The sequence below is a fragment of the Protopterus annectens genome, chromosome 6.part0 (assembly GCF_019279795.1).
Source record: "Protopterus annectens isolate FY-2018-M chromosome 6.part0, PAN1.0, whole genome shotgun sequence".
Lineage (NCBI taxonomy): Eukaryota > Metazoa > Chordata > Ceratodontiformes > Protopteridae > Protopterus > Protopterus annectens.
The window spans coordinates 923,217,267-923,232,054 of NC_056737.1; the positions used below are offsets into that span (position 1 = coordinate 923,217,267).

Below are 14,788 nucleotides of genomic sequence, written 5' to 3' on the forward strand. Positions count from 1 at the left end.
TAATGCCCTTGGGTCCCTGTGAAATTGTCTCAGGATCTGCAGTAGGATTCTTAGAGGAACTTGTGAGAGTCAGGTACTCTGTAATACCTGTCAGGTTTTCTGGGAGCCAGGGGTAAAGTGTCAGGGGGCCAGGCTAGATTCCAAGACGGCATCATCTACAATGTCCAGTACAGGAGGGATAGCTAAAGGCCTGTGTTGAGGTAGGAGTAAGAATTCCCTAAGCCTCTTTATGGAGTCAGAGCAATCCTGGCATTCCCAGCAGAAATGCTCCCTAAGAGTATGCAAAGTTTCACCAAAAGATAAATCCTCTGAAGGGGAGGTAGAGGGAATGGAGTCCTCTGCATCAGAATCCTCATAGGTAGATAAGGGCAACACTTGGTCATCAGAAAAAACAGAAATTTCAGAACCCTGATCAGAAGAATCAGAAGGAAAATCAGTTCTAGGTCACTTAGAGGTAGAAGGATGGCTTTCCCTGATTAGAGTAATAAGGTCTTCACCATTTTTATCATTTGTTTTTTAGGCATAGGGGCCTGACCATGCAGTCTGGGCGTCAGTTTTCTAGTCGTGGATCGAGATTTAGGCCTTGAAGATGAAGATGGCATTGGTTTAATATGCAAGTCAGTAGGCCTGAATACACCCTCAGAAGCCGTTGCCTGCACAGTGGCTCCGGACCCATCCAAGGTAGAGACATCCGCAGGTTTCACAGTCGAAGCATCTTGCGGCATACTGGACTCTGAATGGGTCTCAGTAGAGGTCTGCGAATCTGACGTAGTGGGTATCAGGGGCTGCGAAAGCGCCTGACTACCGGAGAACTGGCGACTAGCTTAACGGAAGCTTCGTCCGCAGCTTTGGACCTATGCGGCCTGTCTCTGAATTTATCTTTGCATTTTTTCAGAATGTTGGTAGTCAGGTGGCTTACTGAAGCCATTTCTGGATAACTGAACTGAGTACCAAAATATTTAGAAGCAAAAATGAACCGACGACGAATAGTTCGAGGTTTGAATAAGGCACAAAACCGACAGTGAGGGACGTCGTGGTCTGGGCCTATGCAAGGAATGCAGTACGAATGAAAATCTTTATGAGGTATTTGTTTTCCACAAGAAATACAATTGTTAATTTTTACTGACATCGGTTTAGAGCAAGAAAAAGTTTCCCCAATGGGGTACATAGCTTTGTTGAAGACTTCGGATCTGAAATTCGAAAACGAAATTTTCAGGAGTCGGCCGACTGGCACTTGTGAACTGCTTCTGCTTCGGGCACTGCACAGCAAGAAAGACCGACGTAATGGCATCGGCTGCATGCTTTATATCCCTACCTGACTTCATGGAAGATGAGACAGCAACCGACGCAGGACCCAAGACTTTATCAGGCCGACTGAGGGCTACCTGCAAGCAGATAACCCAAATGTAATGACTGCAACAGTGAAACATGAAGAACATCTGTCCTGCGAGTGTCCCAGAGAGCTCGGAGATCAAGTCCCTCTGGAGCCTCGTAAAATTTGCCAAATAATTCAGGGAGAGTACAGCAAAGGTTCCTGATGCAAAAACATGCTTCCCAAGTCTGTCCACTGCCCAGGACTCACTTGTTGGGTAGGTGGACAGCAGGACTTTCCTCAGCCAAGTCCTTTTTCGTGGTCACCTCCACCACCATAGCATCAACTGGTAACCCTTTGGACCAGTGCAGATTCTCCACAGGAGGGGAAAGAATTTTATCAGGTCTCAAGGGGATCACCTCAATGGAATCAAGGTTCTTCCACGCGTGCTGCACGATGAGTTGGACAAGCTCATCTGCAGGTGGGATCACCCAAGAGGTAGAAGGCCAGGCACGAAAAGCCTGCAGGAACACGGGACTCCTCAGATGAAGGGTTGGATGGCTTCCAGTCACCTCTCTGCTTTAACATCTCCAGGATGTCTCCATCAGCAGGTGACTGTGGGGGACCTTTTACCATCATTGTAATCCGTGTCTTCCGTTAAGGACTCCTCAGGCGAGTCCACGTGCTTCCTCTTGCAAGTCTTCTTTCGAGGGGGCTCCTCAGTGGGGGTCTCTGAGGAGGACTCGGAAGAGTGGGTACCCTGAACTGGAGTGTCCTGTGGCTTTTCTGCCCGGTGTCCCGGGGGGAGTGGTCTGTGACAGCTGTAGCTCAGGGGTGAAAACTGGGGTTCTGACATCAAAGGAGTGCTGCCAGAAGCAAGAGCCCTCTCCATTGTGCAAAAGGCAGGCCTGCTCGAAGAGGAATTGGAGCCCGGAACTGAGAAAGACAACCTCGGGACTAGGATCACACCCCACTCTGACGCCCCCCCCCCCCCCCCACAGCAGAAGCCTTCAAGCAGGATTGGCGCGGACACAGCCATCGGCGCCAAGGAGGGAACAGAGGAGAAAGTTGGTACCGTACTCTAGGCCGAGCACCTGTCCCCCAAACCCCAGACTGAGGAAGGACCGGTTCAGCGGGAACCAAAGACCAAAGGGACAAACCTGGAGCCAGAGTGAGATGCACCTTAGGCTCCGAGGTGATGGGTTCCAAGAATGATGGCAGAGCAGAAGGCTTTGGAACAGAGTCTGTGGAAAAGGCAACCCAAGTCCACCTGGTGGATGGGTTTTATAAAGTGAGGAAATCCCCCTGGCTACCAACAGCTGGTCCACAAGATGCACCACGTCATGTTCCGAAAGGCTCCTGGTGGATCTATTGGATACTCCAGATGGAGAATCAGGACTTTTGAGAAATGGGCTATACGCTTGGCTCAGAAATGGGTCTATGGAGGGAGAGCATCGGGTCCATGGTGCAAGGTCTGCCGGCACTGAAGTCTCTAGTTTTGAGACCAGAAGCAAAGGGGTCAAATACAGTGACGTCGGTACAACGTTCAGTGCTGAAGTGGAACTCGGAGCTGAAATGGTCGGTTCCAAAATGGGAACTGAAGTCATAGTTGAAGGTGTACCCTCAGCTGAAGTAGCTACAGGTGCCGAAGTTGAAATAGGCAAAGTAAGATCTATGATCGGTGCTGGAAGAAGGGCGTTTACCAAAACAGGGGTCGATATTGAAGGTTTTGAGACAGTTGGAGCCGAGGAAGGTGGAGCCGAAGAGGCAGATTTTATGCTCCGACGATAACTTAGGGACCTTAGATTTCCCAGGTTTGCTCTGATCACCCAATGGTGAAGAAGGAACAGAATGGGATCTCTTTTTGTCCTTAGAAGGAGGGGTTGAGACCTCCATCGCAGAAATGGCCTCTAAGAAGGGAGACTTAAGTAACCCTTTCAGAATGAGTTTATTTTTGCGCTCATTAAGAGTGCGTTGGCTGAAACTTTGACAAATATTACAAGGAGGCTGCAGCAAAAGGTGGGCCACTCCCATACAGTACACACAGTCATTATGCGAATCACTGTTAGGTAACTTGCCCTTACAAGAAGTACAATGATTAAAGCCTGAAGTATCTTTCTTATCTGACATCTTGGCAGAAAAGGACACTACAGCTAACTGTATAATCCAACAATAATGAAGTAAACTCCATTCAAAAAAAATCACACGAAAAACACCAATATAACAATACACTGTATGAAGAAAAGAAAGGGAAACACCTGAATAAAGATAAAGCTAACAGGTTAAGCTAAACAATACCAGCTATGGTACTGAAGAAATACCACAAGGGTAAGGGAAAGCCCGTACCAACAATGGTACTTGAAGTTTACCAATGGTAACAATGGGTAGAGTGGAAAGAATAAGGTTAGACCGAAGAAAAGATACTAGCAATACTAAGGGTTTAGTAAAATATGAAGATATCCAAAAACATTTACGCAAATATCAAAAAAGATTTCACTCAGCTGAGAGCTTGGCTGAAATGTGGCTTTACGGCTATGTGGCAAACGAGATCTGAGGTAACAGGGAGAAGGGCATTCTGGGTAGAGACTTAGCTCGAGAGTTTTTTTGGCTGGCGTGAGCTTGGTAATAGGCCGACTCGATTCTGAGCCCCATCAGTGATGAATGGAAAGAAGATTAACAACATCAGAGTATCTGTTTAATCTAGCCGACTTATTGCACCCTGGGGAATAATATGTAAATTCTTTCCAAATTCCTACTACTGAATTTACATATCCCATACCACATACTTTCATAAATTTCTTCAGACATCTACCCTCTTTCATTACAATTTCTTTTGTAGGTCACCCAGATACATCCTCACTTTTACAAATCAAGTTCCAGTCTCCACCTATAAGCTACATAACAGCAATTCTGGGTAGAATATAACTACATGCTAGTGTAAAACTCACTCCTTTTAAGTAGCCCCTTACTACCTCATATCTATCATTACTTTTATTCCTCTTCTATCACTATTGGCGCTCTTCTAGCAATTAGTATAAGTACCCCCCTTTTCCTTTGTCTCTGATATTCTACTGAAGATCCATCCTGAAATCCTTTCTTTATCAAATTCGAATTCTCACTTCTTGCAACTGTTCTTTCTTCAGGCAAAGCAGTAGGAATATGGGACACTAAAGTGTGGGGGGCACACTGGCATCAACTGCTCCACAGGTACTACTGCACTATTATCATGTGAAGTTTTGTCAAGAGGATCCATCAGGATTAAGGATAACATGCAACCTATGATCCCGAGGTATTCCATGGTTATCTGATTCTGGTAAAATTAAGAAGACCACAGGAAAGGCCACAGAAAATTTCAGGAGGCAGAGGGTTTTTCAAAGGAGTATAAACTTGGGGGTAGCCATAGAAAAGGGAGTTCAAACAGTCCTCACTTTTCTCGAGGTGAAGAGTTTGGAATCCTAAGAGCATACGTATCCTTAACCACAAAAGAACACATAACTTCCGCTAAACCCTACTCCACAAAGAGCTGATGAGGGGTAGCTATCATGCATAGAGTCAAATGTGAAAAAGGTGATCAAAGGATGTTTGGAGGTAGGACTGTGGGGGGTGCCTGCTGGAGGTTGCACTGAGGCAAGTGAGGTATGTGCAAGGCATAGCAGTTGTACCTTGTAATGTTTCCAAAGGATGCCTTCATATAACCTTGAAGGAAAGCTGCAATATACATCAAAAACAGCTTAAGAATGTGCAGGGCTCAGGCCTGCCCTCCACTTCTTGCTAATGTAGAAGGACCCAGACTATCTTCTTCATTCCAGGAAAGCAAGCCCTACTTGACCAGAGGGAGACCTGAGATGAACAGGCCTCAGTTCAGACTACTTTCACCAAGACTATGCTAGGGGGAGCAAGGGACTGTTCCAAGAATAAAGGCTAGGTGCAAGCATGTTTAATTTGTTCAAACATGGAACACAAGAAAAAAGATGAGCATAGGTGCACTCATAACAAGCCTCTCACAAGCTGATAGCATGTGAAACTGCTCTGCAAGAGAATTTATGTTGCTGAAGGTGTGACTAACGTCTTGTCTTCTACTCCAAAGCCACCTCTTAATTCCCTGCCATTGGTCTGGAATGATATATGAGGGACCCTCTCATCAATGCCTGCTACGGGCTCTCTCACCACCTCAATCCTGAGTGAAGCCAAAAACAAATATTCTTCTCTGGGGACTGGAATGAAATTATGGCATTTATATCAGGGCCTGATAACATTCCTTTTCCATGCAACAGATACAGTGCTGGTGTGCATCCTGGTTCACAATCGGGCAACTAAAGGACATCTCAAAGCTTGAACTTATTAAATATGGAACAGCAGAACTTTTCCATGCAAAACATAAGGCAAAGACCAAAACTGTGTGAGCAGTAGCAAAAATATGGACTTTTGTGGGGCAGGTACCTCTCTTAGTCTGGTACATAATGCCATGGAATAGTGCTGCAAGACTACGTGCCCCTGAACATAGACATTAAACACACAAACCACACACACACAAAATACACACCCAAGCCAAGAACAACAGAACAGGACATTCCAAAAATGTTAAGTTAAATTCACCTCTTTTCATATGAGTTCTCTGAGAGGCATTTCTTGAAATTTCTTAAGGCTTGTACAAATCGATTTCCAGTGAAGGGCACCAGGTGAGATGATGCATTAAAAATGTACTCGAGCACATTTACTTTACAAAGAAAAAAAACAATAACAGTTTGAAGTGTTGGATCTTCTATGGCTAGTCTGAGGATGCTGACTGAATGGTTGAAAATACATAATTACGTATACCAAGTCTATGACTGCCATTTCTGGGAATACTCCCTTTTCTCTGAGGTATGACAATCTTGTAATTGGCATATTTAAGTTCAGGGGTGTGCAGGGAGAGCTTACCCCTCTGCAAAAAAGATATTTTTAGGACAAAAGCTATGTTTGATATTTGCCATTCTCCTGCATTTTCAGTCTTTGTCTTCTGTTTGCACTTTGCATTTTGAGTGCCAACATTTCAACAGTGATCCAAAAAACATCATTCGACATAGTTATAACAAAATTAAGAAGAAGAACAGAGGATGCCTACTGTTACACATTTAAGAAATTCGAACATTGTTACTTATTTATGGAAACCCAACAACTTAAAATATAAACATTAACAAACTAATGGACAAAAGTAATCAGGTATTCTCTACATTACCTTCTCCACTATCCACTCCAGACATATTAATTGAAGGTCCACTGGCACTGCTACCTTGTAAAGACTTTAACTGTTGTTCAAGACGCTCTAACTGGAACACAAGGGAGCTCTTCTCTGTTCCCAGGGCTTCTAGCATCGTCTGTTTCTGAATCAATGTCTCTGTCAGCTGATGTAGTCGATTCTCAAGCTCAGTCTGGCTGCTATTACTCAAATGTTTGTTTGTAAGCTTGTGAAAAAAATGAAAATACAAAAACAACCATAACTTGGTTTAAGCATAAGAATAAAAACAGTAATGCTGCAATTCTAAAAACAATCGCAAGTTACATACATGTATACATGTGATAAAAGGTGCATTTCAAACACACACAGACACAAGGAACAAATCCAGAAATAGGTCTCTGTTCATCTATTTGTGAGGGTCTGCCAGGACATTCTCCACTACTAATAATTTGTATGGCCATGAATAACACACTAAATTATTCTTTTCTGAATTCATGATCATGCCAATGTGGTCTGCAGTACATGAATGCAGACGGTGTTGTAATGCAGAAAGTGTAAAATAAAGATTCAGAATTAATCTAAATGGTTAAGTAGTCAACTCATAATGCACTGACAGACTGGTTTCAGTTTTCTAAAGGGACTGTCTCTGTACAACATAGCAAAGAAGGGACAAAGCTTAAGGTTATTTTCACCCTTAACCTCAAAAGAGACAAGTCTGTGTTACCATTTGTTTACTTTAATATATTTGTTGTCTTCAAAATGAGCTATTTATTCAAAACTTGTTGGTATGTCTATAACTTAGATTTTCTGGTTTGTTCTATAGCTGCTCACAAATTTTAGAGTGCAATCCATGTTCTCGTGTTTTACAAACTACCTGACTTCAAAAGTGATTTAAATCTGCAGCTCTTACAGGATTTTATTCCCAATGTATAAATGGTGCATAGGGTGTACACTTAAATATTCACTTTAGACCTATTACTTTAGTTTTAATGACCCAAGCAAGTATTAAGTAATAAACAGACCTAATGGACTATGACAAGGACCAAGGCTGGGTGATCCATTCTCCATCAATCAAAAATTTGCATCATTATGTATAAATACTACACAATTCATTCAAAGGCATTTGGAAAATAAAAAAAAATTTTGAGAAGAAAAATTTGCATCATTTTTTTCAGGAGATGACTTACTCAGAGATACCTGCATGTACATGAGTATGAATGCTATGATATCCCTCATCAAGTACATAACCATGCCTGCACTCTCTCACAACTAACAGAAGTATACATTTGCCTGGCTTAAACAACCTTCTTTAACAGATGACTTTAAGAAGCTGGTATATGGTGGACAATGTGGAACAAAAGACTGATTCAAACAGTTTCAATGCCACAATCTGACCCATTATGTAAAGGCCAAGTTTACAAGTGTGAACCAAAATATAAAGTCGACCCCACACATGTTTTAAACTAATATTCAATATCTCCCTCAAGGCTATATATATATATATATATATATATATATATATATATATATATATATATATACAAATATATATGATACAGTATACCTCTAAACAATGATTTTTTTTTACCACTGACAAGGATGCTGTACAGACCCTTGTGATAATCTAGAGTACCTGCAGTCACAAGTTACCCCATCATTAATGGGGTGTTACCATTAGCTCCCTCACTTGACGTACATTTCATACTTTGTCTCTCTGGATATTTACACTGTATATGCTGCACTTGGTTTCACTGGAAACAATCTACCCCTGGACCAATGAGTGTACTCAGGCAAGCCTTTTCCCCACTCTGCTTGTGGAACCTGGTGTGAAGGTTCGCTTACACCAGTGACAAGTGCAGGGCACTCCATTCTTGTGCAGTCATGCCCTGCTGGCTAGACATCAGTTACCCTTTCTGCAGATTTCCTAAACAATGGTCCATTCCTGATCTGCTAACCAGATTCTCATGTTCTCTGGCAAAGTACCAACTGCTTACTCCTTTATCAAAAGTTCTCCAAGATTTCAAAAGTGTAACTTTGACATTCTCTTCACCTATCTATTAAATTAAGTTTTTCTTTCGGCAATGGAATCGCTAACACCTTTTGTCAAATGCTCTTTAAACTTTTTCTTAAAAGTCTCAGGTACAGGTTTAAACAGCTTTTAACCTTTACATACAGTCTACAAAGTCATCATTAGCCATTTTAATTAATGCTTATACAGTTTTGCAAGAAACCAGATGAGTTAAAAACCTCACTCACTGCCTACAAATAATTCAGTGCCAAATATTCCATGTGTTTAAATGCTGAAATACAAGTCATTCTCTCGCTACACTGAGTAAACAAATGAGTACTGACCTTGGCATTCAAGCCTGGGTTTTCATTCCTGCAATTCACTAGCCTCTGACACACAGTAAAAAGTTCTCTCTTATGCTGGCATTTATTCCCTCTCTGCTGCTCCTGTCTACTTCAGCTCTGTTCTTGCTCTCTTGCATTTTGAGCAGTTTCACTTCATCAGATGTTTTACGTCATATTGTATCCGTCACCAATTCCAGTATTTTGAGTTCTAGTGGCATTCTGGGGTCATCAGGGACCAGACTAAGCTGCTCCACTGCATGATCTTTCTGTCCTCCAGTTCAGTGGACTTGAGCTTAGTAGCACCCAAAATAGTTACCATCTTGTCCTTGGTCACACTGGCTGGAAAGATTAATTTTGGGTGCATTTTTAGTCAGCTGTGACACTGACATTTTTTCATAATCCACAGAGCAAATATTTCCAAACTAATCTGTCTAAAAGATAAAATAACTGCTGTGCAGTTTATATGGTTATATATTTACCTCTTGGTTTCAAGGATACACAGACCTTCAACTGATGAAACTTTTGCAGGCTATACAGTTTCACAATGCAATAGGCAAACCACTACAATGCAATTTAATGTGTGGCAAAAATGCATAAAATCCCATCTGCTGCCACAAACTAATATGTGACAGTCAGGGATTATACTTTTATGAACTGCACCATTGATTACCAAAGTGACTAAACAATGGCCTTAACAGCATGTTGCAAATGCACACTTGAGACGTACGGTAATAGCAAATGCCGGACACACCATGATATGACTAAAACTGTACAGCTGTAGATCAGCGTTATAATATTAATCACTACTGCTCCAGGATTAGACCCATCTCAAACGAAGACCAGTGCAATATTGCAACAACGATGCAAGTAACTGAAACATGTCAAGCAGTATTTTGCACACAAACAACATTTTCCACAAGGAGTAAATATCATCTTGCCAGCACCAACAACCCCTTCCCCTCTCTCTACAGTAATACTGCCACCAGCCAGACCCTTATGGCACATCAAGAAAAATTATTTGTTTACTCTTAAAATAGGCCTACCATTAAAAATCTGAATGGTAGAAAAAGTCTGAGAAGTAACTGTTCTAAAGGTGGAAGCCAACAGGTGAATTTCCACCAGCTCAATAAACATATTGTTAAGCTAATAAATAAGTAACCAGCCTCTACATTAACATCTGAAGATTTTTCCCCAAAAAAATAAAAAGCAAGCAGACAAACAACTTGACTCTTGCAGAAGTATATAAAAGAAATGTGTTTCAACAGACAGATTGCATAAGAAGTGATACAAGTTAAAGGTAGACAGAAAAACAAGTACAAGTCTACAGAGCAATGGCACAACTTCATATGCAATGGAATACGAATGATGCCTTTCAGAAACTGTTTTACCTCAAATCTAGAAAACAAAGGTGGATCCAAAGGGAGCAGAAAGCATAATGAAGCATCAGTTTCTCTGGGTACACAAGGTCAGTTATCCATACTTAATGCATTAACTCTAAAATCCCCCTAAATCTGGGATTGCTGCAAGACACAGAGGAAGATTTCCCTTCTAGATTATCCAAAGTTCTCTTCCTGGTGACCTTTGGAGAGGCCTTATCTTACTGTCAAGGAAGAGAAATTTGAATAAGATACCTCCTCCTTATCCCTGTGTCAACTTTACATCCCTCTGCTTCTTTGAAACAAAGAGAAGAGGACCAAGGCATCAGACTGGAAAGCATCATTGGCTGGAGCAGATGCAGATGTCAACTACAAAGGGGTGTGTACCAACTGCAAAAGTTGACTTTGCAGAATCTCCGTACTCTTGGTGATCGACACAGAACATCATGAAACCAAGGATACATGCAGTTGAGATGGCACAAGAGCCAAATGAGTCAGTAATCCAATCAAGTTTCAGTGCAGAGGCTGATATTAGCAGTGAGGATGACTTCAGTGTTAATAACTCAAACGCTAAACTGACTGACACAGACAATGGCATCAGTAGTGGAGCCAAGGTCAGTGCCATTTAAACCCTGGAGGGGAGTGAAGCAATAATGCTGAAGACAAAGTCAGACTCAGGACCAAAGCAGTAGCTGATGGGATATTCATCACCTCCATATTAACTGAAGTGAAGGAAGGGGCAGGGGAATGAGCAACAGATGAAGATAAGGGAGAGAAACACACTCTTGCCATACGGAAAACAGAGGGGAAAACTGGCCAGTTAACTCACTCTGTGCCTTTTCCTGTGTCCTCTTCATCTTATCCCAGTCTACATGCAAAGAGTGGATTGTTGAGGGACCTGGAGGAATACAGTCAAGGAAGGTCTAAATTGTATCATGAAAGCTCTTTCTCTGAAGAAAAAGGGATTACTCTTTCTATGAAGAGAGTCCTTGACCACCATAACATCTAGATGGGATAAACCTAAGGAAAATAAACTAAAAAAACATTACTACCTTGTCGTACACTGACTACAGGAAGAGAAATGTCTACATAAAAGAGACTTTAGAAGCAGAGCATGAGGTATCTGTAGCTCTCCTGCATTCACTGTCATCAGCCCTCCCCTTTTTTGTCCTAAGATATGGTAAAAGTCACTAGACAATACTTTGAGAATTAATTCTCATTTATCAGCATACGCATTACATAGTACCTCTCTGTCACTGGAATATACTGCACCCACAGTTTAAGCAGGGCAATATATTTTCCCTTCAAACAGAACCCAGATGACTGGATGGGTACCCTGTAATTTACCCTGGGATAACTGACCTAGACCACTTTGACAAAGGGGGTGCAACTTGTTGGTGGATATTGGCATGGTGTTGATTATTGCATTAAAATGTGTATAAATTCTACAAATGTATTTTTTCTTCTCTAGGGTCCTAGAGCCAAATCTGGCACGTCTTGCCAGCTGCATCTAAATTCTACAGCCCTAGTTACACAACACACAGTTCATGTGTGTGCAGGAGGAATTGTGTGTCCACATTTGGAACAACAGAACTCTAGACTTCTTCCATTGTGAAAAGCACTCATAATATTCACAAAGCATCAGAAAGTACAAGTCCATCCTTGAAACACAACCAGCATACCAAAACAGTCACCCATAGCTCCAAAAACATCAACTTAGAAAAGCTGAAATGGCTAGAAAATATCAACATGACAGAAGTAGGAATGCACAAATAACTTACTTCTAAAATGCCAAAACATAGAGAAAACGTCAAAATAAGATAGTGGCGTAACAGTACTAAAAAGAAACTAAGAAATAAATTGCATTACTTTGAAAATTATGTACAAATTTAAAAAAATGAAAATACCCAACGTAAGTCTCTTAAGAAATGTGAAAGAGACTAACTATTTGCAAACAAAAGCTTTGAAAATGAGAAGTAATGAACCACAGAGTACTTTCTGATGCTTGTTGGAAAGCAGTAAAGGACATTTAAAGTGATAGGGTGAAGTCCAATGACACCAAGGAGTTTGAGTTTTTGAGCCTGGGGGAGAGAGAGTCTTAAAGATATTATGCAGCTCCTGCCAGCTGCATACCATTCCTATTGTAGAAGTAAATAGACTCGACCATGTCACATCAACAGATATATTTGAAGAAGCTCCATCTTTGTGAAATAGTAAAACTATATGCCATAAGCTACAGTTCTCAGCCAAGAAAAATTTAAATGTTTTCCAGGACGCTAGGAGACCTTCATCCTTCCCATCATGCAATGTTATTCTCTCAATCTCCAATTTCAGTATTAAGTGATAACATGAGGAATAAAGTGGTGACAGAAGAGAAGAGAAGAGACTTGTGACCAAACACACCTCAGGCAGTAAAGAAAGGAGGGAATATTACCAAAGATGGACCTTCTATTTACAAATCTATCACTATATGTAACATGTTTTTCATATCTGATAAGTAGTATTCCATCTTCGAAAACCAGGAAGATCAAGTCTACAGTGACTCCTCTTTGGTGGTCACTATCATGACTACATACCCAGACAAAGGAGCCCTAGAGAGTGCGACTTGGATATCATGTCCAGCTTATAGTGCCCACAAAAGGTACTAAGAGATGACCAAAGAACTGATGAATGTGGCATCCACAGAATCATTATGTTGGAAAGCTAATAAAGAGGACATAGCTCTGATAAAATGAACTTTAGGCATTGCTCAGAGAGCTTTGCCATGTTTAGTGTAGCATAATTCAATAAAGCAGGACTAGTTCAATAAAGCTCACTAACCGTTTTTAAAAAGTATTGAGAAGAGAAACAGTTGTCATCTCTGTAAAAGAATTGTATTCTAAGTTGGCCATCTCTGTGAAATTTTTTTTCTACCACAAAGCACCTGAGCTGTAAGTGTGGACATCAATAACATGTAGGATATATTCACCTCACTCAAACACTGGGAGATTGAAGACAGAGTCAGATTTGACTCTGCAGCTAATTTAGGTAGGCATAAATGGGTCTTGTCCTGAGTAACACTCTTTCTTTACGGAATACACCATGGGGAAGATGGAAAGATAGTGCCTGTAACTCAGAAATTCTCCTTGTCAAAGTAATTGGCACTAGAAATATAGTTTTACAGGACAGAAATGTTAAGTCAGCAGAAATGGCTGGTTCAAACAGTGGTAGTTTCAATTCTACATATAAAACCTAAATCCCACTGTGGAATGGGGGGCTGTGGCGTTCCCCTCAGGAAAGCTTTGCAAACTTTTAGGGAAGCTAAGAAAGAACACTGGAACCCTGAATAAAAGTTGGAAGAAGCTGAAAGGTGCACTTTAACTTAACAGTAACTTAATACTGAGTCAAATAAATAATTACGATAAGTGATACAGTACCTTAGATGTCATGACAGTAACACAAATTTTCCTGAAAGACTGCCTCAAAGACAACATAACAATAAATATTACCCTATGAAAAATGCTGAATTGTTATCTCTCAACAGGACTGCAGAAACCAGATGGTGAGCTTCAAGGAGTAAAAATATATGTGGGGTTTGCCGGATGATTGAGAGAGCAATATCTCACGTCAGAAGTTGAAGAGTGGTTTGGAAGTACAGAAACAGAAGCAGAAACTAGGTCTGCATGGGCTAAAATGGAACTATTAGAATCACCTTAATCTAGGGTACTTTGGCTTTCTGGATGAACATCAAAGGAAAAGGGGAAGGCACAGAAAAAGTCACCTGGACACCTGTGTGACAACAACCTTCATAAGCCCATTTATGGAAGGCCTTCAAAAGAGGAAATCATGTCATTCTGTTTCATGGGAGACAAAATTCACAAACTGGGAGTAGCCCTTATACAAAATTACCTTTCTTTGTTATCCTGTGGTGCACAGAACTCTCAAAGATGGAGAAGGCAATGATTCAGTTTGTAATCTAAGAGGCCAGTCTCCTTGGGAATATGAGCTGCCAGCAAGAATCAATTCGATTCCAACGCCCTCTACCACACTTTCATGTCTTCATGGCACAGGGAGTAAAAACAAATGCTTCCCTTTTTCATTGATGTACCAGACTAATGCTATGTTGAGTGAATACATGACTACTACTCATAAAAATGACACTATGACATGAAATAAGTGTTAGTCATATGGCTCTCATTTCCAGTAGAGTGATATGAATACATAATTTATGTAGTGACCAGGTACCCTGGATCATCTGCCCACACTAGGGTAGATAGATTCATAGGTTGGTACTGGGCTATCTGCCCGAAGGCATATATTATCCCAGCCACGTTGTGCGGTATTCACCACCCCTTTAGTAGTTCCCTAGACCCTTGTACTAGCAGCTAGTACCCTTGGCCCCTATCTAGTAGTGCTGTTGGTGTGATCCCCGGTGTGAACATTCTGGTACCCATCCACTCATCAAGGTTCCTCTTGAAAAGTGATAGTGAGGGGCTCTGTCTTATGTAGATCTGGACCCTGTTCCATAGTAAGGGAAGTCTCTGCAAAGGG

The 14,788-nt window shown here is 41.4% G+C and overlaps 1 protein-coding gene across 1 annotated transcript in view; it reads right to left on the reverse strand.

Moving 5' to 3' along the window:
• Positions 1-14,788, reverse strand: part of GOLGA5 (golgin A5) — a 933,889-nt gene that overhangs the window by 253,136 nt on the left and 665,965 nt on the right. Inside the window, exon 10 of the mRNA XM_044074573.1 lies at positions 6,531-6,756. Coding sequence (XP_043930508.1) covers positions 6,531-6,756 — 226 coding nt within the window. The remainder of the gene's footprint in view (positions 1-6,530; positions 6,757-14,788) is intronic.